Source organism: Scyliorhinus torazame, chromosome 27 (assembly GCF_047496885.1).
Source record: "Scyliorhinus torazame isolate Kashiwa2021f chromosome 27, sScyTor2.1, whole genome shotgun sequence".
In the NCBI taxonomy this organism is placed as follows: domain Eukaryota; kingdom Metazoa; phylum Chordata; class Chondrichthyes; order Carcharhiniformes; family Scyliorhinidae; genus Scyliorhinus; species Scyliorhinus torazame.
In genome coordinates, this window is record NC_092733.1 from 13,711,239 (window position 1) to 13,732,932 (window position 21,694).

At 46.9% G+C, this 21,694-nt stretch overlaps 1 protein-coding gene across 1 annotated transcript in view; it reads left to right on the top strand.

Annotated features, from left to right (window-relative positions):
- Positions 1-21,694, top strand: part of LOC140403214 (cdc42-interacting protein 4 homolog) — a 143,876-nt gene that overhangs the window by 90,854 nt on the left and 31,328 nt on the right. Inside the window, 8 exon segments of the mRNA XM_072490969.1 lie at positions 3,774-3,889; positions 6,831-6,887; positions 10,479-10,626; positions 12,649-12,711; positions 15,323-15,427; positions 18,323-18,451; positions 19,162-19,308; positions 20,297-20,494. Of these exon segments, the coding sequence (XP_072347070.1) occupies positions 3,774-3,889; positions 6,831-6,887; positions 10,479-10,626; positions 12,649-12,711; positions 15,323-15,427; positions 18,323-18,451; positions 19,162-19,308; positions 20,297-20,494 (963 nt within the window).

The following is a 21,694-nucleotide window of genomic DNA, read 5'->3' on the forward strand; positions in this document are numbered from 1 at the left end:
GCTCGACAGGTCTTTGATAGCAAGGGGGTCAAAGATTATGGGGGTGCAGACAGAAATTCTTGTCCAAAGTTGCTTGCCACATATGAGAAGAATATGCCATGGGATTACCAAGCATTATTTTTCCACAGATACTTTGCTGCTGAAGTTACACAGTCTGCTACTTCACACCTGTCCTCCCAGAGATTTAAAAAACTCTCAATCTAACAATTAAGTCCACTTCCAAGATCTTGCCAGGTCCAGAAGCAAGGAAATAGTCAGGAGATGATTCATAATCTGTTTGATTACTTTAAGGTGGTTTCAAGAGTGATAAGAGTAGTTTCCAAATCTTGGGCAAACATTTGAATTCTTTCAATTTCAATTTCAGAGGCTGCACAGAATCTTCGAAGATTTGAAAGCTGGGATAGGCTTCAGCCAGTGTCAGGTCTCAATGCCGTAGTGAGGGAAACAGTCAGTCGATATACTCGGGGAAAGACAGCCACTCTTGTCTTCCCTGTAAAGTCAGTAAAGTTGCCATAGTCCCAGATGACTTTCCCCTTTGAGGGGGAGTAATGACTGGTGGTGGTTTAACCTGAGGCTCACCGCATCTGTCATATGAGGAGAGATTGACTAGGTTGGGATTGTTCTTGCTGGAGTTCAGAAAAATGAGGGGGGATCTCATCGAGAATTATAAAATTCTAACAGGACTAGACAGGGTAGATGCAGGGAAGATGTTACCAATGATGGGTGTGTCCATAACCAGGGGTCACAGTCTGAGGATTCAGGGTAAACCATTTCGGACAGAGATAAGGAGACACTTCTTCACCCCAAGAGTGGTGAGCCTGTGGAATTCATTACCACAGGAAGTAGTTGATGCTAAAACTTTGAATATATTCAAGAGGCGGCTAGATAGAGCACTTGGGGCGAATGGGATCAAAGGTTATGGGGAGAAAACAGGATTTGGCTATTGAGTTAGATGATCAGCCATGATGGTGATAAATGGCAGAGCAGGCTCGAGGGGCCACAGGGCCTCCTCCTGCTCCTATCTTTATATGTATGAACAACCTCAGTCAATACGGGAATTAAACCCACGTTGCTGACCTCGCTCCACATCACAAAACACTTCCCTGTGAAGGCTTACGATTAGTACTGTCCAAACAATTTATGATCCAACTTACTGTTTGGGTTGAAGTTTATAATCTGTAGCCTTTTAACTGTTATGAATTTACTAGTCTTCAGCCATATTGGCCCCAAGCTTTGGAATTCCCTCCTTAAATCTCTCTGCCACTCTCACTTTGAGTAAACCATTCTTTTTAAAACCTCCTCCTTTGACCAAGTGAACTGTCTTGATAACTCCTTTGGTTTTTCGTTTTTTTAATGCTCCTTGGGCCATTTTGCTTCTTTAATCATGTGATATAAATGCAAGTTGTTGCGTAAGGTTTCCGCTGGGAGGCATGACTGGGTAATATTAACTCGCCTCCCCTTTGCCAGGGTGACACGGCTCAATGGTTAGCACTTCTGCCTCAGCGCGGAGGTTGTGGGTTCAATCCCGGCCCCGGGTCACTGTCCGTGTGGAGTTTGCACATTCTCCCCGTGTCTGCGTGGGCCTCACCCTCACAACCCAAAGATGTGCAGGTTAGGGCCACGCTAAATTGCCCCTTAATTGGGGAAACAAAATAATTGGGTACTCTAAATTTATTTTTCAAGGCTTCCTCTTTGCCACTCTCCTCTTCATTCCCTCCTTCCTGCATGTACATTTGCATCGGAGTCTACAATCTGAAGCCAGGTGGCGAGATAGACACAGTCATAGATGCTGCCATACTCTTGAGTTTCATTCTATGGAGCAGAATAGGGACAACAGCAGCACATCTTGTGCTCCTGACACCACAATGAACTTCCACAGATACAGGAAATCCTGTTTTGGGATGTTTATTTCCCTTGACCACATGACGACCAATCTGTTCTTGTCTGCTGAGAATGCTGGGACGATTATCTTGAGTAATTCAAATAAGTTGTTACGTCACAGCTTAAGTATCAAATGACAGTGCAATATGTAAAATGCCTGTGAAATGAGCACAAGAGTGTACTTTAACCCAAAGTCTTCCCTATGCAATTAGGAGACTGCATTTAGAAAGATGTCTAATCTATTGATCTGTTATGCATGTGGTTAAAAAGGAGATGTGTGTATAAAATTGCTGTCACTGTTTCTCGCTCCCCCTTTGTTGGTTTGATGTTCAGTAAGTATTGTTTAAAGAAGATCGGTACGTTAATTTTAGTTACTATCCCAACTCTTCAAAATATCTTTGAATCCCCCCCCAAAAAAATCTCCCCCATACTCAAAACCTGTGAAAAAGGTAATTGGAGAGTTGAAGCATCTGAAGGGAGTGTGGCTTTATCTGTTATAGAGAGAGAGATTAAACACTAATTTGTGCCAATTCATTCAGCACATTCATTTTTTTCTCTCCACTTAAACTCCACTTGAATCTTAACTCCCTTAATAAAGTCCTGTCTGTCCCAAAGGCTCAGCGTTCGCGTTCTATGTCAGTAAGTTGTGGGTATAGATCCCACTCAAGAATCTGACAAAGTCAGTACTGAAGGAGTGCTGCACGGTTGGAGGTGCCACCTTTTGGGCAAGATGCGACCTTGAGGTCCCACCTGTGCTATCGGCTGGATGTTGAAGATTCCATTGTACAAATTAGACGAAAGGCAGGTGAGTTATCCCTGGCTTCCTGGCCAATATTTATCCCTCCATCAACGTCACCAGAATGGACCACCTGGTCATTATCACTTTATTATCCATGGGAGCTTGCTGTGCGGAAACTGACTTACCGTGTTTCCTACATTACAACAAGTGATGTCGCTACTGAAAGCAGTGTTGTAAAGTGCCTCGGGGTCGCGAAAGACGCCAAATAAATAAAGTTATTTATTTTTCTTCGTATTTGCCAAGATTGCCGTCTCCTGTCCCCCTGCGGGCAAAGTTTTATGTTGGAGCACTGCTTAGTAACTCCATTAGTGGGGGCCGGTTTAGCTCACTTGGCTGGACAGCTGGTTTGTGATGCAGAGCAAGACCAGCAGCGTGGGTTCATTTCCTGTACCAGTTGAGGTTATTCATGAAGGCCCCGCCTTCTCAATCCTGCTATTCGCCTGAGGTGTGGGAATCCTCAGGTTAAACAACCACCAGTCAGCCCCCCCTCTCCCCCCCCCCCCCCCCCCCCGGAAAGGGGAAAGCAGCCACTGGTCATCTGGGACTATGGCAACTTTACAGTTTCCTTTTACTGAGCTCAAAAGGCCACCCTTGACATGTGAGCCCTGACCAGAGTGTGCCAATTGCCTAATGTGGGGTACCCAAAACCAGCCTTACCCTAATGAGCCAGAAGGGGGCAGCACGGTGGCGCAGAGGACCCGGGTTCGATCCCAGCCCCGGGTCACTGTCTGTGTGGAGTTTGCACATTCTCCATGTGCCTGTGCGGGCCTCACCCTCACAACCCAAAAAGATGTGCAGTGTAGGTGAATTGGCCACGCTAAATTGGCCCTTAACTGGGGAAAGAAAGAGTTGGGTACTCTTAAATTTATTTATTTTTAAATGTAAGAGCCAGAAGTGGGTCAGGTGAAGACGATCTTGTTGGATGCAAGTGTGTCGAATAAATTCCGTCATTCATTCTATCCGTGTTTGGTATAGCCCAAGGATGGGTACAAGGACAGCTCTCTGAATTTCCTGTACCACAAGCTGATATATTTCTACATTTCTGACCAATGTAGACTTCTGATCACCTGCTTCCTATTGCTTCTTGATCCAGGACCAATATGACATCATAGAGCGACAGACCCAGTGGGGGATTGATCTGATCGAGAAGTACGTGAAGTTTGTGAAAGATCGGACGGAAATCGAACAGGCATATGCCAAGCAGCTGAGGTAAGCTCCAGGTCTGCCATCAGCATTTGAAATCCGGTCAGGCTTCAGGCCTAGTATAGCCAACTCTGCTTTCTTCACTACTTCCTGTTGGCAACTTTCCCCACCCCCACCCCCCCGCCCTCCCTCGCAGCCCCCCCACTCCCAACTTTCTCTCAACACTTCCATAATTGTTATCCATTATTATCCAAACAACCATTATTATCCCCCCCCCCAATATCAGCAATATTTGTATAGCTAAGAGAGAAAGAAATTTAAAATTAGTGCACTTTGTTTTGACGCCCCTTCTTGGTATTTCTCCTGGCTTCAGATTCCTGGAAACTCCAGGCAGCAAGATTAAAAAGGTTGGTTCAGGAAGGAGAAAAACTCTCCACATTTATCAAACTGCTGTCTCCCAGACTCTCTGTTCCAGTTTTGTGCGAGAGCCAGGTGTCTATTTACCGTGGGTCTTTAGGTGTGTCTGAACCAAAATACACAAGCGCTAATTTATAGACCTAGGATTATTTTCAATTACTTTCAGTGTGGAAATTAAAGGTGGGATAGCACTCGTACTTTTTCTCTCTCTTTCACCGCCAGTCTCTCCCTCTCTCTCTCTCTCTATCCTCTCTCTCTCTAGCATCTCTCTCTCGCGCCTCTCTCTCTCATACTCTGTATTCAGTTACGTATCCTCTCTCCCTCTCTCACGCATGCTTTCTCTCTTTTGTCTTTATATTCTCTCTCTCCTCTCTCTCTCTCTCTCTCCCTAACACTCTCTCTCTCACGCATACACGCACATGCTCACACATAGGCGCTCTCACACTCATGCCTAAGCAAAATTGAAAGGATTGCAAGCTTTCTACTGAAGAAACCTTCACAAATTATTCTAACCAAGTGTGTAGATGCAGTGGCTGGCCCGTCTGGCAGAGCTGGGAAGCCCAGGTTTGATTCCATTCTGTACTGGGAGCACTGAGCCAAAGTTGCTCTCTCCGCCCCTGGTGGGAGGGGGAAATTGGGTATTATTCCTGCTCCAGGTTACTCCCCATGACCTCGGCTGTGAACATTAAGGTTGGGGGGGAAACGGTATGTTCACATCAGACTCACTTGGGATGGTTTCCACAGTTGAATAAACTGCCTCAGTTTTCGTAGATCATAGAATTTACAGTGCAGGAGGAGGCCATTCAGCCCATCGAGTCTGCACCAGCTCTTGGAAAGAGCACCCTACCCAAGGCCCACACCTCCGCCCTATCCCAGTAACCCCACCCAACACTAAGGGCAATTTTGGACACTAAGGGCAATTTAGCATGGCCCATCCACCTAACCTGCACATCTTTGGACTCAATCTTTGGTTCACAATTGAAATATTTGGGTGCGAGGTACAGAGGGGTTGGGGTGGGGGTGTCAACACTGATGGTGGCAGGAAGGGAGAGTATTTAGGATTCCCTATTCCTCCTAAAGTAAGCAAAGTGGGCACAAATGCTCCTTGATTTAGTGGAGACTTTCTACCCTGCTCCTTCCTTCCTCCATTCACGTTCTCCCCGTGTGTGCATGGGTTTCCTCCGGGTGCTCCGGTTTCCTCCCACAGTCCAAAGATGTGCAGGTTAGGTGGATTGGCCATGATAAATTGCCCCTACTGTCCAAAATTGCCCTTAGTGTTGGGTGGGGTTACTGGGTTATGGGGATAGGGTGGAGATGTGGGCTTGAGTAGGGTACTCTTTCAAAGAGCTGGTGCAGACTCGATGGGCCGAATGGCCTCCTTCTGCACTGTAAATTCTATGATTCACTCCCTCCCCAAATAGTCCATTTAACCGATTAGCGAATCCCAGTCCACATGACCTATAACTCACAGCAGAGTAGATGAGCAGAGTAATTTCCATCAGAGATATTGTTTAGGTAATATCCCAGATCAAGGATTGGTTTGGCTAAGTATTTGAGAGTTTCGGGTGAGGAATTAAATCATTGAAGCTTGTTTGGTATAGAATTACTGCCCCACCCAAGACTCTAGTCCTGACCGCAAGCCACTCTCCCTGCTATCGGTTATGACCTGAATAGAGTTTAATTCTATCGGTTCATTTCATCTTGTTCAGAGAGATGTTTTGGGTTGTAGGGGATTGGAGTATTTGCACTGAGACTTGTGGGGCAGAATTAGGAAGAAATAGGAGGAACAAGTCTCGATTTTGAAATTGAGAGTGTGAAAAAGAGGAGTGTGAAAAAGAGGACAAGGGCACATTTACTCGTTGAGGATTGAATTGCCTTGCTCCTGGGTTAGTTAGTTGCAGAGTCCAAGTTGACTCTCTCTATCCACCATGATGATATTCTGAAAATGGTGGTGTCACATGATCGTCAGCTCCGTCATGGGGACTTTCGCCTCTTGACCCTGATCCATCATTCTGTGAGTGCACCCACCTTTGCCCCCATTTCCTTTCATACCAGTAGTTCAAATTTTAAACCATGGGTTAAAATTGACAATTTAGCTCACATCAAATGTTGCGGTGGAAAAATGTTTCGAACTTTCACCATCCTTTGTGTCGAGACGTTTCCTAATTTCGCTTCTGAAAGGTCAGCCATTAATTATTAGGCGATGTCTGTAAGCTCGAGATGCGCAACATGAGGAAGATGTTTCTCACTGTCTACTCTACCAATTCCCCTTAATACATTGATAACCACTTAAATCAACCCTTAACAGTGTAGCTTGCCCCTAATTTGTGTAATGTCTCCTCATAATTGAACCTTTGGAGTTTAGGTATCATTCTGATCAATCTTACTGTACGCCCTCCATAGCTAATATAATCTTCCTACGGTGTGGTGTCCAGAGAAACTCCAGGTGCGGTGCCGGGGGTTGCCATGGGGGTAGTGCCCAGGGCTGCCACGGAGGGGGAAAGTGGGTCTAACCAGGGCGTTGTATCAAGTTGGGTCAATGGCGTGGAGAGTTTTTTGATTCATGTGATATTTGACTTTCTTTCTTCAGGACTTTGGTGAAGAAATACAGTCCGAAGCGGGTCTCTAAAGAAGACCAAGAGTTGAAGTAAGCAGCTTTCAGTTGGGTGAAATGAACATAACTGTTGGGTATACTGCTCAGCAGATGGCTATGTCCAGAAATGGAACATATTTAATGGCCGCCTCATGTTGCACTGGCAGAACCCAGGAAAGGTTCTGATTTGGGCTTCTTGACTGGCGTCTTCTGGAATCTAAGAAGAGCTATAAAGGGAAAGGGGGGTGGGGGAACAGAAACATTTTGGGTGCCTCAAGGTGGGATTATGTGATCACATTGGCTCTGCTCTATAAGAATGAAACTATTGTGCTCATTAATGCCTGCCGTAGGGCAGCACGGTGGCGCAATGGTTTGCACTGCTACCTCACGGCGCCGAGGTCCCACGTCCAAAGCGGGCTCTGGGTCACTGTCCCTGTGGAGTTTGCACATTCTTCCCATGTTTGCATGGGTTTTGCCCCCACAACCCAAAGATGAGGGCAGCACGGTAGCATGGTGGTTAGCACAATTGCTTCACAGCTCCAGGGTCCCAGGTTCGATTCCCGGCTTGGGTCACTGTCTGTGCGGAGTCTGCACGTTCTCCCCGTGTGTGCGTGGGTTTCCTCCGGGTGCTCCGGTTTCCTCCCACAGTCCAAAGATGTGCAGGTTAGGTGGATTGGCCATAGTAAATTGCCCTTAGTGTCTAAAATTGCCCTTAGTGTTGGGTGGGGTTACTGGGTTATGGGGATAGGGTGGAGGTGGTGACCATGGGTAGGGTGCTCTTTCCAAGAGCCGGTGCAGACTCGATGGGCCGAATGGCCTCCTTCTGCACTGTAAATACTCTGTGCAGGCTAGGTGGATTGGCCACGCTAAATTGCCCCCTTAATTGGAAAAAATGAATTGGATACTCGAAAAACATTTTTTTTAAACTTAATGCCTGCCACGTACTCTTGATCTGAAATGCTGTGATGTGGGGAGGGGTTCTTTATTTTCCTTCCCTCTTTCTGTTCATGGGGCAAATCCAAGGGGTATTCAGCCTGGATTGGTGTGGGTTTCTTGACAGATTGGCTTAAGTGCCGCATAGGCAGCTCGTGCGAAAAGCTGCTTTTCCTGTTGGGTGTGCATTTATACATATCCAACTGTCTGCGTGTATGTGTGTGTGTGTGTGTGTGTGTGTGTGTGTGTGTGGATGTTTGCGATGGTGGGCTGTTCATGTAACAATAACCGGTCCTTCAGGAAGTACCAGGTCTATATAAAAGAACTCAATGACATCATTTCTAGGACTGGGGCCAAATCCTTTGTTCCCTCCAAGATAATGAAGCTGTGTTTTGCTAGCGCCCAAAGTATGTGACTTGCTGCTAGAGATCCCCAGAATAAAATCTCCTCCGTGGTCTGTTGTCGGTGCGTTGTCTGTTCTCTGGAGAGGAGGTCAGCAAGTACTTTCACGTTTTTGCTTTTAGGAGATACGAGATGTGTCCCATCCCTCTGCTATATCCACAGCCTGGGTGGGCTCTTGACTTCCAAGTCTCTGATTCTCCCGTCCCCTTGAACTCTTACTATGGGGCATTCCTCCAAAGCCAGAAATCCTCCAGTGAGACACCACCGCCAGGATGATCCTCTCCTCGCAAACAACAATTCATATGTTCTTTATTATCGGACAGTGGTCGGTCGAAGAGGGTGGGCGAAGGTATTTTGCTGGTGAACTGTTTCCACTCTCCTGGTTATGTTGCCCAATCACTTCCCCAGCTGTGAGCAGCTAACCAGAGATGGGAAGTAGAATCCCGGTCAATGCAGCACATCCTAAATTGCCCTTATCCATCCCCAGAGTGCTTGCATATAGCCCTGCCTACATACAGCAAGACCTGGACAATGTCCAGGTTTGGGCTGACAAGTGGCGACTAACATTCGTGCCTCACAAGCGCCAGGCAATGACCATCTCCAGTAAGAGAGAATCTAACCATCGCCCCTTGACATTCAACACTGAATCTCCCACTGTCAACATCCTGGGGGTTACCATTGATCAGAAACTGAACTGGACCCAACCATATAAATACTGTGGCTACAAGAGCAGGTCAGAGTCTAGGAATCCTGCAGCGAGTAATTCATCTCTTGACTCCCCAAAGCCTGTCCGCCATCTACAAGGCACAAGTCAGGAGTGTGATGAAATACTCTCCACTTGCCTGGATGAGCTTCAACAACAAGAAGCTCGATACCATCCAGGACAAAGCAGCTCGCTTGATTGCTCCCCCTTCCACAAACATTCACTCCCTCCACCACCGACGCAGTGCCAGCCGTGTGTACCATCTACCAGATGCATTGTGGGAAGTCATCAAGGCTCCTTAGGCAGCATCTTCCAACCCCACGATCGCTACCATCTGGAAGGACAAGGGCTGTGGACACACGGGAACACCGCCACCTGGTCGTGCGCCTCCAAAGCCTCTCGTCATCCTAATTTGGAATAATGTCGACGTTCCTTCACTGTCGCGATGTCAAAGTCCAGGGATTCCCTCCCTAATGGGCTATTTTGGGTTAAAAGTGCCTAATTTTGAGTCTCCACGATGAGATCCACCTTTTTGTGCGTCGACTCAGCACATCCCTTCACTGGAAGATCGCTCCTCCCTAACAGCACTGTGGGTGTACCTACACCACGGATTGAAAGGTTTCAGGAAGGCAGCTCACCAACTTATTGAGGGCAATGGAGATGGGCAATAAATGCCAGCCCAGCCAGTGCTGCCCACATACCGTAAATGAATAAAGAAAGAAATCAAAGGATAAGTCTGATTGAGACTCCCAACACCGCCTGAGGACGATGCTGGAGATTACTTTGCCGGTTAGAACTGCAGCCAAAATGGCGGCTCACACCCCTGTTGGTTGTGGGATATCTGTTGTTCCAAGTTGACCTCTCCTACTCTTGGACAATTGCATCTGAGATGGCGGGGAAATTATTTGGGCTGATGCATCTCTCGTTTGGAACCAGGACCTAAAAGCTACGTAGGGGAGATCCTTTGACGACCTTTCACCCTTGCCCTTTATCTGTCGGAGCACTTCAGTTCCCCAGTGTGGCGTGGTTCTGATTGAGTGATCAGTGAGAGGCGAGACTGATGAGGCTAAACTTTAACCTGCCACTGCTGTGCCCAGTACCGGGCCTGGGTAATTACAGAGAACTTGTAGCTCATCAACTCACAATGGGCAAGCGTCTAATTGAACTTGTATTACTCTGTCAGGGAGTAAAAGGCAGCGACTGGTGTTGCATTGGTCCATACAGATTAGAAAGGCCCTCCTATTGGTTCTTGTGAGTATTTTGGAAAACGCTGTGATTTGTTGCGGTGCCCTGTTTTAGGGCAAGGGTAGAAGCTGCCATGGGACCTCCCGTTGCCTGGGTCTTCCTGCTATAAGTGGGATGAGGATTGGGTGTGACACCCATTGCCTCTATCGGTATGTGGCTACCTGATGTGTACCTACTGGAGTGAGTCGCTAAAGCCCTTGAGGTGGACCCAAGCAGAGACCTACACTGGGGGAGCAGGCAAAGGGGAGAGAGCTCCTGCCCCAAGGAAAAGATTTTCAGTCTAAAAATGTTGGTCTTTTACTTTATTCCCCATGCTGAGTTTGTCTGATAACATCGCTTCAAAATCTGATTCCTTCTCTTAGGTTCTCCCAGTATCTGGCCTTCATCAACATTCTCAATGAGTTGAATGACTACGCCGGACAGCGGGAAGTTATAGCAGAGAACCTGATGCAGAACATCTTTGCCCAATTGCTGAAATACTTGCATGAAAATAAGCAGGAGCGCAAGATGGTAGGACACAATGCTACTCTCTTCATTACGTCTATTTGGACAGTTTTGTAGAACAATACCCAGGACCAGGCTATTTTAGACCTTGTAATATGTAAGCAGACATGATTCCATAAGACCATGAGACATAAGATTCATTAATGATCTGATCATAAAGGATTCTCTAAGGAAGAGTGATCATAACACAAGAGGATTCCACATTCAGATTGAGGGTGAGAAACTCTAGTACTCGAGAGGAAGTCCTAGGAAACTTAATGGGAGTAAAAGCTGTCAAGTTCCATAGATCCTGGGGTCTTAAACGAAATAGCTGCAGAGATGGTGGACACTTGGTTTATAATCCTCCAAAATTCTCTAGCTTCTGGAAATGACACCGTGAATTGGAAAACTACAAATGTAATGTCCCGAGTCAAAAAGGAAAGAGACAGAAAAGCAGGAAACTAATAGGCCAGTCACCCTTACAACACAATCGAGCAGAGTCAACATGGTTTTGTGAAAGTGAAATCATGTCTGACAAATTTATTATCTTTCCAAGGATGTGACCAGTAGGCTGGATAAAGCGGGACCAGTAGTTATTGTGTCATTGAATTTTCAAAATTTGATATGATGCCACTTTAAGACAAATGTGGAGAACTCTGTGTTAGGAGTAATATAGCAGCATGGATTGGCTGACTAACAGGAAACAGTGTCTGAATAGAAGGAGCATTTTCAGCTTACTGTAGTCTCAACTATTTACAATGTGTATTAATGCTTGGAGGAAGGCACTGGCTGTACTATAGCTAAATCCACTGATGGTACAAAGGTGGGTCGGATTGCAAGTTGTGAGGAGGATACAAAGCTTCTGCAATGGGGATTTTGATAGGTTAATTGAGTGGGTAAAAATGGCAGATGAAGTATAATGTGTCCGGAAGAATGGAAAAGCAGAATATTATTTAAATGGAGAGAGTCTGCCAAACGCTGTGGTACGGTGGGATCTGTCTCTTATACGAATCATAAAAAATTAGCAAGCAATTGGGAAGGCAAATGGAATGTTGACCTTTTATTGCAAGAGGGTGGAGTATAGGTAAATGTCAGGAAGTCTTGCTGCAGCTGTTCAGGGTGTTCAGGGTGTTGGTGAGACTACACCAAGAATGCAGCATGAAGATTTGGTCTCCTTATTGAAGGAGGGATATATTTGTGCTGGATGTAGTTCAAATTCAGTTCATTAGGGTGATTCCAGATGAAGGGCTTGTCTTATGAGGATAGCTTGAGAAAGGCTCACACTCACTGGAGTTGGAAAGAATGAGAGGTGATCTTATTGAAACATAAAAGATTCTCAGTGTGCTTGACAGGGTGGATACTGAGGAGATGTCTCTCCCCTTGGGGGAATGGAGAACCAGGGGCACAGTTTAAAAACAAGGAGTCTCCCATTGAGATGAGAAGAGAGTTCTTCTCTGAAGGGGGTTGTTAGTCATAGATTACATAGAACATACTGTGCAGAAGGAGGCCATTCGGCCCATCGAGTCTGCACCGACCCACATTAATCCCTCACTTCCACCTTATCCCCGCAACCCAATAACCCCTCCCAACCCTTATGGACACTAAGGGCAATTTATCATGGCCAATCCACCTAACCTGCACGTCTTTGGACTGTGGGAGGAAACCGGAGCACCCGGAGGAAACCCACGCAGGACACGGGGAGAACGTGCAAACTCCGCACAGACAGTGACCCAGCGGGGAATCGAACCTGGGACCCTGGCGCTGTGAAGCCACAGTGCTAATCACTTGTGCTACCGTGCTGCCGTGCCTAGTCTTTGGAGTTCGCTTCCCCAGAGAGCAGTAGAGACGGGTTATTGAAGGTCCATTCAAGGCTGAATTTGGCAGATTTTGGAAGGGTTATTGGGAGCAGGCAGGAGAGTGGAATTAGGTCAGCCATGATCTTGATGAATGGCAGCGATACATCAAGGGGCTGAATGGCTTACTCCTATTTCTTATGTTTTATTTAGACCTGGCAGTGTCTTTATGTTAATGGAATACTTTTCGTTTCAGCATCTTCTGGAAGGAAGAAAAGCCCAACATGATCTGGAAGTTAGTTTTAAACAGCTGGATAATGTAAGTTTAATGTATAAACCAAAGTAGCTTATGTCCTTTAACCACCAGGTATATTCTCTCCATTAACATGGGCTTCTCTCCATGTGTATCTCACCACATGGCATTCCCTCATTTCCAGAATGCAGCACTGCTGCCGTTAAGCCATTGAAAGCCTCTGAAATATGGGTGGTTGGACTGAGTTGCCAAAAATTGGCAATATTGTGGAGATTTTATTTCTGCTCCTCTTTAAGCTCCCGGCCCTGGTGCCTCTGAGTCACAGGGTTCTGGTTTCAAGTTCTGCTCCGACACAGAAAATCCACCTTGGCGCTTCCAAGTGCAGTACTGAGGGAGGGCTGCACAGCCAGAGGCGCCATTTTGGATCAGGCGTGAAACCTCATGGGGGCGCATCTATCTGCTTGGAGTGATGTAAAAGACCCCATGCCACCATTATCACTGGTGTCCTGGTCAAAGTTTATCCCTCGATCAACATCACCAAAATAAAACTCTCTGGTCGTTATCAGTTTGCTGTTTGTGGTATCTTGCCGTGTGCCAGTTAGCAGCCTCAATTCCAAAATTCCAACACTTCAAACTTTATTCACTGCAGGGAGCTTTGAAATGTCTGGTAATCACAAAAAGCACTAAAAAATGCATCTTTTCTTCTTTTTTTAAACCCCCTCCTCCAGGTTGAATCATTGACAAACTGGGGGGGGGGGGGGATATAAAAAAAAAGATTGCGTTTGTATATATTCTCACAAGGGGCTGGTTTAGCACAGCGGGCTAAACAGCTGGTTTGTAATGCAGAACAGGTGCCGAAATGTGGCGACTCGGGGCTTTTCACAGTAACTTCATTGAAGCCTACTTGTGACAATAAGCGATTATTATTATATTATTATTAACTAAGAAATATTGAAATCGGCCACAAGCTACCCCAGCTACTGAGTGACAAGTGCTCTCTTCCGGTGAAAATAAGAAGAAAAGGTGGGACTGCATTTCTGAAGCACCTTTGGTGACTCCAGGATGTCCCAAAGCAGTAAATCTGAAACAATAGTACTTTATTTTTTTTTTTAATTTAAAAATAAATTTAGAATACCCAATTAATTTTTCCAATTAAGGGGCAATTTAGCGTGTTCAATCCACCTACCTTGCACATCTTTGGGTTGTGGGGGCGAAACCCACGCAAACACGGGGAGAATGTGCAAACTCCACATGGTACAAAAGTACTTTAGAAGCGCGGCCACTGCTGTATCGTGGGAAATCCACAACTTGCGCACAGCACGTTCCCACAAACAGCAATGAGATCGTTGCCAGGCAATATCTTTCTGGTGATGTTAGTTGAAAGGAGAACCCTCTTCATGCTGGTGTGTGGAATGTTTTTCATACACCTGAGAGGACCTCCGTTTAATTAACATCATTTGAAAGACAGCATCTCCAACAGTGCAGTACTTCTTTACTACTTCATTAGGAATGTCAAACGAAATGTTAGGTTCAGCGTTTGGAGTGGGACTTCAATTAAGCTACTCCGAGCCGGAATGATCATGCTTTGGGCGGCGGGGTAGCACAGTGGTTAGCACTGTTGCTTCACAGCGCCAGGGTTCCGGGTTCGATTCCCGGCTTGGCTCACTGTCTGTGCGGAGTCTGCACGTTCTCCCCGTGCCTGCATGGGTTTCCTCCGGGTGCTCCGGTTTCCTCCCACAAGTCCCGAAAGACGTGCTTGTTAGGTGAATTGGACATTCTGAATTCTCTCTCTCTGTACCCGAACAGGCGGCGGAGTGTGGCGACTAGGGGATTTTCGCAAACTTCATTGCAGTGTTAATATAAGCCTACTTGTGACAATAATAAAGATTATTATTGCGCTGCCTTCCTCTTGACTTCGTAGAATCCAATAGTTCAGAAGGTGGCCATTTGGCCCATCGAATGTGCATCGACCCTCTGAAAGAGCACCCCGCCTCCGTCCCCTCCCACGCCCTATCCCTGTAAGCCCACCTAACCTGCACATCCCTGGACACTAAGGGGCAATTTAGCATGGCCAATCCACATCTTTGGACTGTGGGAGGAAACCAGAGCACCCGGAGGAAACCCACGCAGACACTGGGAGAACGTACAAATTCCATGCAGTCACCTGAGGCCGGAATCAAACCCGCGCCCCTGGCTCTGTGAGGCAGCAGTGCTAACCACTGTGCTACCAAATCGCCTATGATTATACCAGTATATGATCCTATGAGTGCTGGGTCCCCTCCACCATCTCAAGCGACTGCTCTTCACATCTGTGTGCAGATTGTGGGTGAGCTCTTTGGTATGGGAGGATCACAGGAAAACCTCCTGCCCTTACTCAATATGCACATACTGGCAGAGATCACTGGATAGCAGTTTAAGGGCAAGAACCCCAGGTGATTTTTCCTCTATCCCCACGGAGCTTCCCTGCAGTGCTCCAAGGACTGCCCTGGTTGAGAATGGCTAGCTCGGTGCAGAGTAGGAATTCGCCCAGGGATTTTTCTGATTTATTTAGCACAGGTTTTACTGCCCAAGGCATTGGGGGGTGCGAGGGGGGGGGGGGGGGGGGGGGTGCAAAACTTCTTGAATGAGCCAACTGGAATTGCAATCAGTTTTACAGCTAACGTTGTGTTTACCACAGGCAAAGAGGAGGTTTGAGCGAGACTGCAGGGAGGCAGAGAAAGCAATGCAGAATGCAGAGAGAGTTGACAACGACATCAACACGACCAAGGCTGACGTGGAAAAGGTAGATCTGGAGTTCGATCCAGACAACCCCCCCGCCCCCACGGCCCACCCAAGCTGATTTCCCTCTGGCACTTTCAGATCTAAATCCCAAAGTCTGCTGGCCAGCATTTGACAGCACGATACGTTTTCCTTCATTTCGGACCTGCTGAAGATCGGTTGCTTTGATTCTTTTCTTGCCCCATCGACATTCGCTTTGGCCTTGTGGGACTAACTCATCTGTCACTCAATCACTCCTGCCTATCACAGACCTTCCTTTTGTCCTTGTCCCACTCACCCCTTCCTCAAACCCCATTACACCTCAAACTTTCTCCAATTTTGATGAAAGGTTAACTTGATTTCTCTGTCATAATATACACCAGTATATCATGGTGCAGACACACACTGATGGACACACAGTGGGATCAATCAACACACACAACACCGCAGCCAATCACCAGTGAGAGCACACGCACTATAAAGACAGGGGGCATCAGAGTTCCCGCTCATTCGAGTTGCAGCTAGCGAGGAGGACGGAGCTCATAGCCTGCAACACAGACATTCACCATGTGCTGAGTGCATCGACTGGTTTGGACAAGGCAAAGGTCTTTTGTTAAAGCTAGTATTGTATTAACCCACAGTCTAAGTAAATTTAAACAGTTAATGATTCAATAAAATAGTGTTGCACTATTTCAAGTGTTGGTGACCTGTATTTGATCCAGAACACCCAACACATCATGATACCAGGAGTGGTGGGATACTAGCACTTCTTAGACCTACCTGCAAGTGATCTGCCTTCCGCCAGCATTCCGTCATCCTGCGACATGGACAACATCAGCCCGCTTCTGCCGCTCCGCATCGCCGGCAACCTCGGGCCCAACTGGAAGATTTTCAAACAGCGCTTCCAGCTCTTCCTCGAAGCCACGGACAGGGAGGGCGCCTCGGACACCAGGAAGATTGCTCTTCTCCTCTCCACGATCAGGAACCATGCCATCCACATTTTCAACTCTCTCACCTTTGCAGATGATGAAGACAAGACGAAGTTCAAGACGGTCCTCCTCAAGTTTGACACTCACTGCAATGTAGAGGTGACTGAAAGTTTCAAACGCTACGTGTTCCAGCAGCGTTTGCAGGGTAAGGATGAACCTTTCCAATCCTTTCTTACGCACCTACGCATCCTTGCGCAATATTGCAGCCACGGGCCCACCTCCGACTCCATTATACGCGACCAGATCGTTTTCGGTGTTCAGTCGGACCCCCTACGTCAGCAGCTCCTCAAAGTAAAGCAACTCACCCTAGCGACCGCCATCGAGACCTGTGTCTTACATGAAAACGCCACGAGACGGTATTCCCATATACAAGCGGCTGAAACGGCGCAGCAAGGTCCCCATGAGGCGGAACAGGTCCAAGTGATCGACCACCTCCAGGGCCTCCGCCTGGATGAGGGTGGCCATTTTGCGCGCTTTTTGTAGACTCCCGTGCTTGTACGCACCAAACGAGGGGACGGCGACGTTGAGGAACGCAATGCGCAGGCGCGCACCACGCACGACTGCACCGCGCATGCGCGGTGGCACAGCGAACGTGCTGACATCACAACGTGCGGCAACTGTGGCTCCGCCCATTTAAAGCGGCAATGCCCCGCAAAATCTCGACAATGTCTACAATGTGGAAGACTTGGCCACTATGCTGCCTGCTGTCGAGCAGCTCAGCCTGCCAATTCATATCGCTTCAGCCAGCCTCGCAGGAATGTTCGGGCAATTCAACCCATGATCACCGGGTCCGATGCGGACCTCCCACACAGCAGTGACACCAAGGACCTGAAGGCGCCTTTTCGAGTCGGTGTCGTAAAGAAAAATAGGCTGTCCCCGAAGCAAAGACACCAGCTGCTGTCGGTATACAGCATCGATCCAGACGATGAGTGGTGTGCCACCCTGACGGTCAACCAGAATTTGTCGCCCAGTTCAGAGACTTAATTTGTAGACTTATGGACTTTCTGATTTGCTCTGTTCTTCTGTTTAATCGTTCAAGTGGTTTGTATATGGTGTTCATCTCATTATTCTTGTGACACACTGTTTTTCTGCACCAGGCACCTTCCCATGTAAATAGCTTAGTTTTTATGTACATAGTCCTGTAAATATTTCACACACATGTAGTCAGGAACATGCACCATACATTATTTATTGCCACGCAGGTACATTTTTTATAAAAGGGGGGATGTCATAATATACACCAGTATATCATGGTGCAGACACACACTGATGGACACACAGTGGGACCAATCAACACACACAACACCGCAGCCAATCACCAGTGAGAGCACACGCACTACAAAGACGGGGCGGCATCAGAGTTCCCGCTCATTCGAGTTGCAGCTAGCGAGGAGGACGGAGCTCACAGCCTGCACCACAGACATTCACCATGTGCTGAGTGCATCGACTGGTTTGGACAAGGCAAAGGTCTTTTGTTAAAGCTAGTATTGTATTAACCCACACTCTAAGTAAGTTTAAACAGTTAATGATTCAATAAAATAGTGTTGCACTATTTCATGTGTTGGTGACCTGTATGTGATCCAGAACACCCAACACATCATTCTCTCCCTGCACAAGCCACTCGACCTGTTGAGCATTTCCAATCTTTTGTTTTTTGGTTCCCATTCCCAGCATTCTGCTCTTCAATCCAGTTCTAAAAGCCTTTTCAAAAAATAAATCAAAGCCATTTGACGAGCACAAAAATCGACCCAATTTTTTTTCGATGTACGCTAGTATTTTGTTAAAATTTCCTGGGCTGTGGATGTTGATCCTGCACTCAATAGTGAAGGAGAGACGACACCACCACCACTTCCCACTGGGAATCCTGAATGTGAATGGAGTGTGTCCTGCATTACCCAAGAGACAATTATGTTCATTGGTTTCCCCCTCAGGCAAAACAGCAGGCTAACCTGCGGAATCACATGGTGGAAGAAAGCAAGAATGAGTATGCCTCCCAACTACAGAAATTCAACAAGGACCAGAATGAGTTTTACTTTGCGGAAATGCCTCATATTTTCAACGTAAGTTGAAGGAATTGAAACTTTTGAAGAGTAGATCAGGTTGAGGTAAATTTATCGACAAGTAGATAATTTAGTAAGGGGTCTATTGACTTTCCAGTTGACTTAGGAAGATGTTGCTCCTTGAGGATGACCCACTGGGTGACCAATGTGCAGCACAAGTGGTTAGCGCTGTGGCTTCACAGTGCCAGGGCCCCAGGTTCGATTCCCCGCTGGGTCACTGTCTGTGCGGAGTCTGCACGTTCTCCCCGTGTGTGCGTGGGTTTCCTCTGGGTGCTCCGATTTCCTCCCACAGTCCAAAGATGTGCAGGTTAGGCGGATTGGCCATGATAAATTGCCCGTAGTGTCCAAAAAGTTTAGGAGGGGTTATTGGGTTACGGGGATAGGGTGGAAGTGAGGGCTTAAGTGGGTCGGTGCAGACTCGATGGGCCGAATGGTCTCCTTCTGCACGGTATGTTCTATGTTCAATGGCTGAGTGAGGGGATGGAATGGTTGAAGGATGAAGCTCATTTAATGAAACCTCCAGCAATATGTCCAACTAGAGTTGGCAACCCAGGTTAAAACCTGATGATCACCATTGGTTTCACCAACATGGCACCAATAAGGTGGTGCGATTATAGGAAGGCATTATCATTTCCCCTCTGCCCACTGCCTATCAGTTTCCTCTTGGACCTCCTTCTCCATCAATCAAGTGCTTGTTCGTGTTTTCACAGACACTCCAGGAGATGGATGAAAAGCGGACACGGAAGCTGTGCGAGGCATACAAGACGTTCGCTGACACGGAGCGTCAAGTTATGCCAATCATTGGGAAGTGTCTGGACGGGATGACGAAAGCAGCAGAATCTGTAAACGAGAACGGCGTACGTAGAACTGCTGATCATTGATACTGTTTCACCGACGGCCCTGCGTCAGGCACGACTCATTGGGCAGCGCTCTCGCCTCTCGGGTTCGAGTCTCAGGTTGTTCCAGCAGCACTCCGGCATGGGCACGGTGGCACAGTAATTAGCACTGCTGCCTCACGGCGCTGAGGACCTGGGTTCGATTCCGACCCCAGGTCACTATCCGTGTGGAGTTTGCACATTCTCCCCGTGTCTGCGTGCGTTTCAACCCCACAACCCAAAATGTGCAGGGTAGGTGGATTGGTCTCACTAAAATTGCCCCTTAATTGGGAAAAAAAAGAATTGGGTACGCTAAATTTATTTTTTAAAAACTAGACTTCAGCACAAAACCTAGGCTGATCCTATGCAGCACTGAGGGAGTGCTGCACTGTCGGAGGTACTGCCATTCAGATATTAAATTGAAGCTGTTTGCCCCCCTTGAATAGATGTAAAAGACTGCTCAGAAGTATTTTGAAGAGGAGCAGGGGACTGTCCTGCTAATATATAGTTCTTGACCTACTCGTTAAACAGATTTATTATTCAGTTATTTCTGGGATTGTGCTGATTGACGGTTATGTTTCAACAGCAATTAACCTGAAAATACTTTGTTGCCCTGAAAGGATTTTGGGATGTCCTGAGGTTGCGGATGGTGCTATAGAAATGCACCTCTTTTTTTTGTTTTTGTTTACAACTAGGAATGGTCCCCATGGCTCAGTTATGATTAAATAGGGATTAATCCATACTTCTACTACATGGTTAAGTTGTAGCTTCCAATCCCAGGGCAGTTCTTTCTCCCTTTGGTTCAAGTTGCACAGGAATACTTTTCTCTGAGAAACACCTTGAGCATCATTGTTGCAAACTGTCCAATGCGCGCGTAGTGATTATATTTTTAAAAACAAACTTGTTGAGTCTTTGTGTTTTTTTTTTTTTGTTTCCACCGCCCTCCCCACCGTCTCTCACTTTTAACCAGGATTCACAAGTGCTGATTGAGGCCTATAAGTCAGGATTCGAGAGACCGGGGGAGATAGAATTTGAAGACTACAGCCAGATGATTAATCGGACTTCATCCGAAAATAGTCTTGGTTCTCTTAAGTCGGAGTCTAAGGTTGACCAGAGAACCATTAGCAAAAGCAAGACCAAACGTTGGCCATTTGGAAAGAAGAACAAGGTACGGAAGAAAGACACACCGCTCCCGCTGGTTAACGGATTATTCAAATGTGATCGAGTGGTTGCTAACAATTCTGACGAGGCATTAGTCCAGGATTTAATTGGTTCCACCTCACATCCTACAGCTGTGTTTGATCTTTTACTGATGTGAACGTTGCTTGTTTTCATTCTACCTTTCACCTTGCAGGAACCTGGCTGTCACTGTGATTAGATTCTGGATTACAGCCCTCCCATTTACATCTACTTTCGTACACTATTTTTGTTTCTTTTATTTTCTTCCACCTTTTTCTCTTCATTCCCAATGCCCCGCCATGTGCCAGATGCTCATGCGTACTGGAATACAGATCTGTGCGCAGAAGCTGTTCTTTGCCACCTTGCGCATTGTGTCGATTCGAGGCTCCGCTCCGCTCCGCTCCGAGTCGGAAGACCCAATTTCAGAGGCTCAAACATCGAGAGTTCGCGGTGCAGGACTGGGAACGCGCTGGCATTCAACCGAGCCCCCATACCCCTGAACATAAAGGATCTCACGGCATTACCATGACAAGGATAGGCTTCTCCTCTCAACTAACATCACCAAGTATAGATTATCAGACAATCTGGGAGTTTGCTGTGCTCAAATTGACTGCAGTGTTTTCTAAATTACAGCAGCGACTACACTTCAAAAGATTTTATTGGCCGCAAACATCCTATGATAGTAAAAGGCGCTTTATTAAATGCTACCCTTTCTTTAAATCGTAAGCATGCGTGTGTTTCGGGCATCATGGCTGAACTTGATTCTGTTTCCATCAGTTTCGGGCACATGAGCTTCCCAGCAAGAGTGACTGGATCAGTGCCTGGCTGATGTGATTTCCCCGTTTCTTTTCCTCCTGGGTCCACGGGTTTTCCGAAGCCGGTCGTTTCTGTTCTTATTGTCGGGTGAGAAACTTTAAAATTCGTAACACTCTGGAATCAGCCCTGGATCTTTCCGTCAGTGCACCTCACTAGCACGTGGCATGGTGTATTTATCCACTGATCTCTCTGGGGAAGCTGCACTGTCAGCCATTCATTAACCTTGCGAGGAACGTTGAAAGTATTGCAACGGTGCGCTCTCTTCTCCTGCAGTGCGATGCCATGGTGCAAGGCCGCACCTATTAGGCTGAATGACAATGGATCCGACCAACTTTGGTAGAAAAGCAGATCCAGGCTGCTCCAGTTGCTGGAT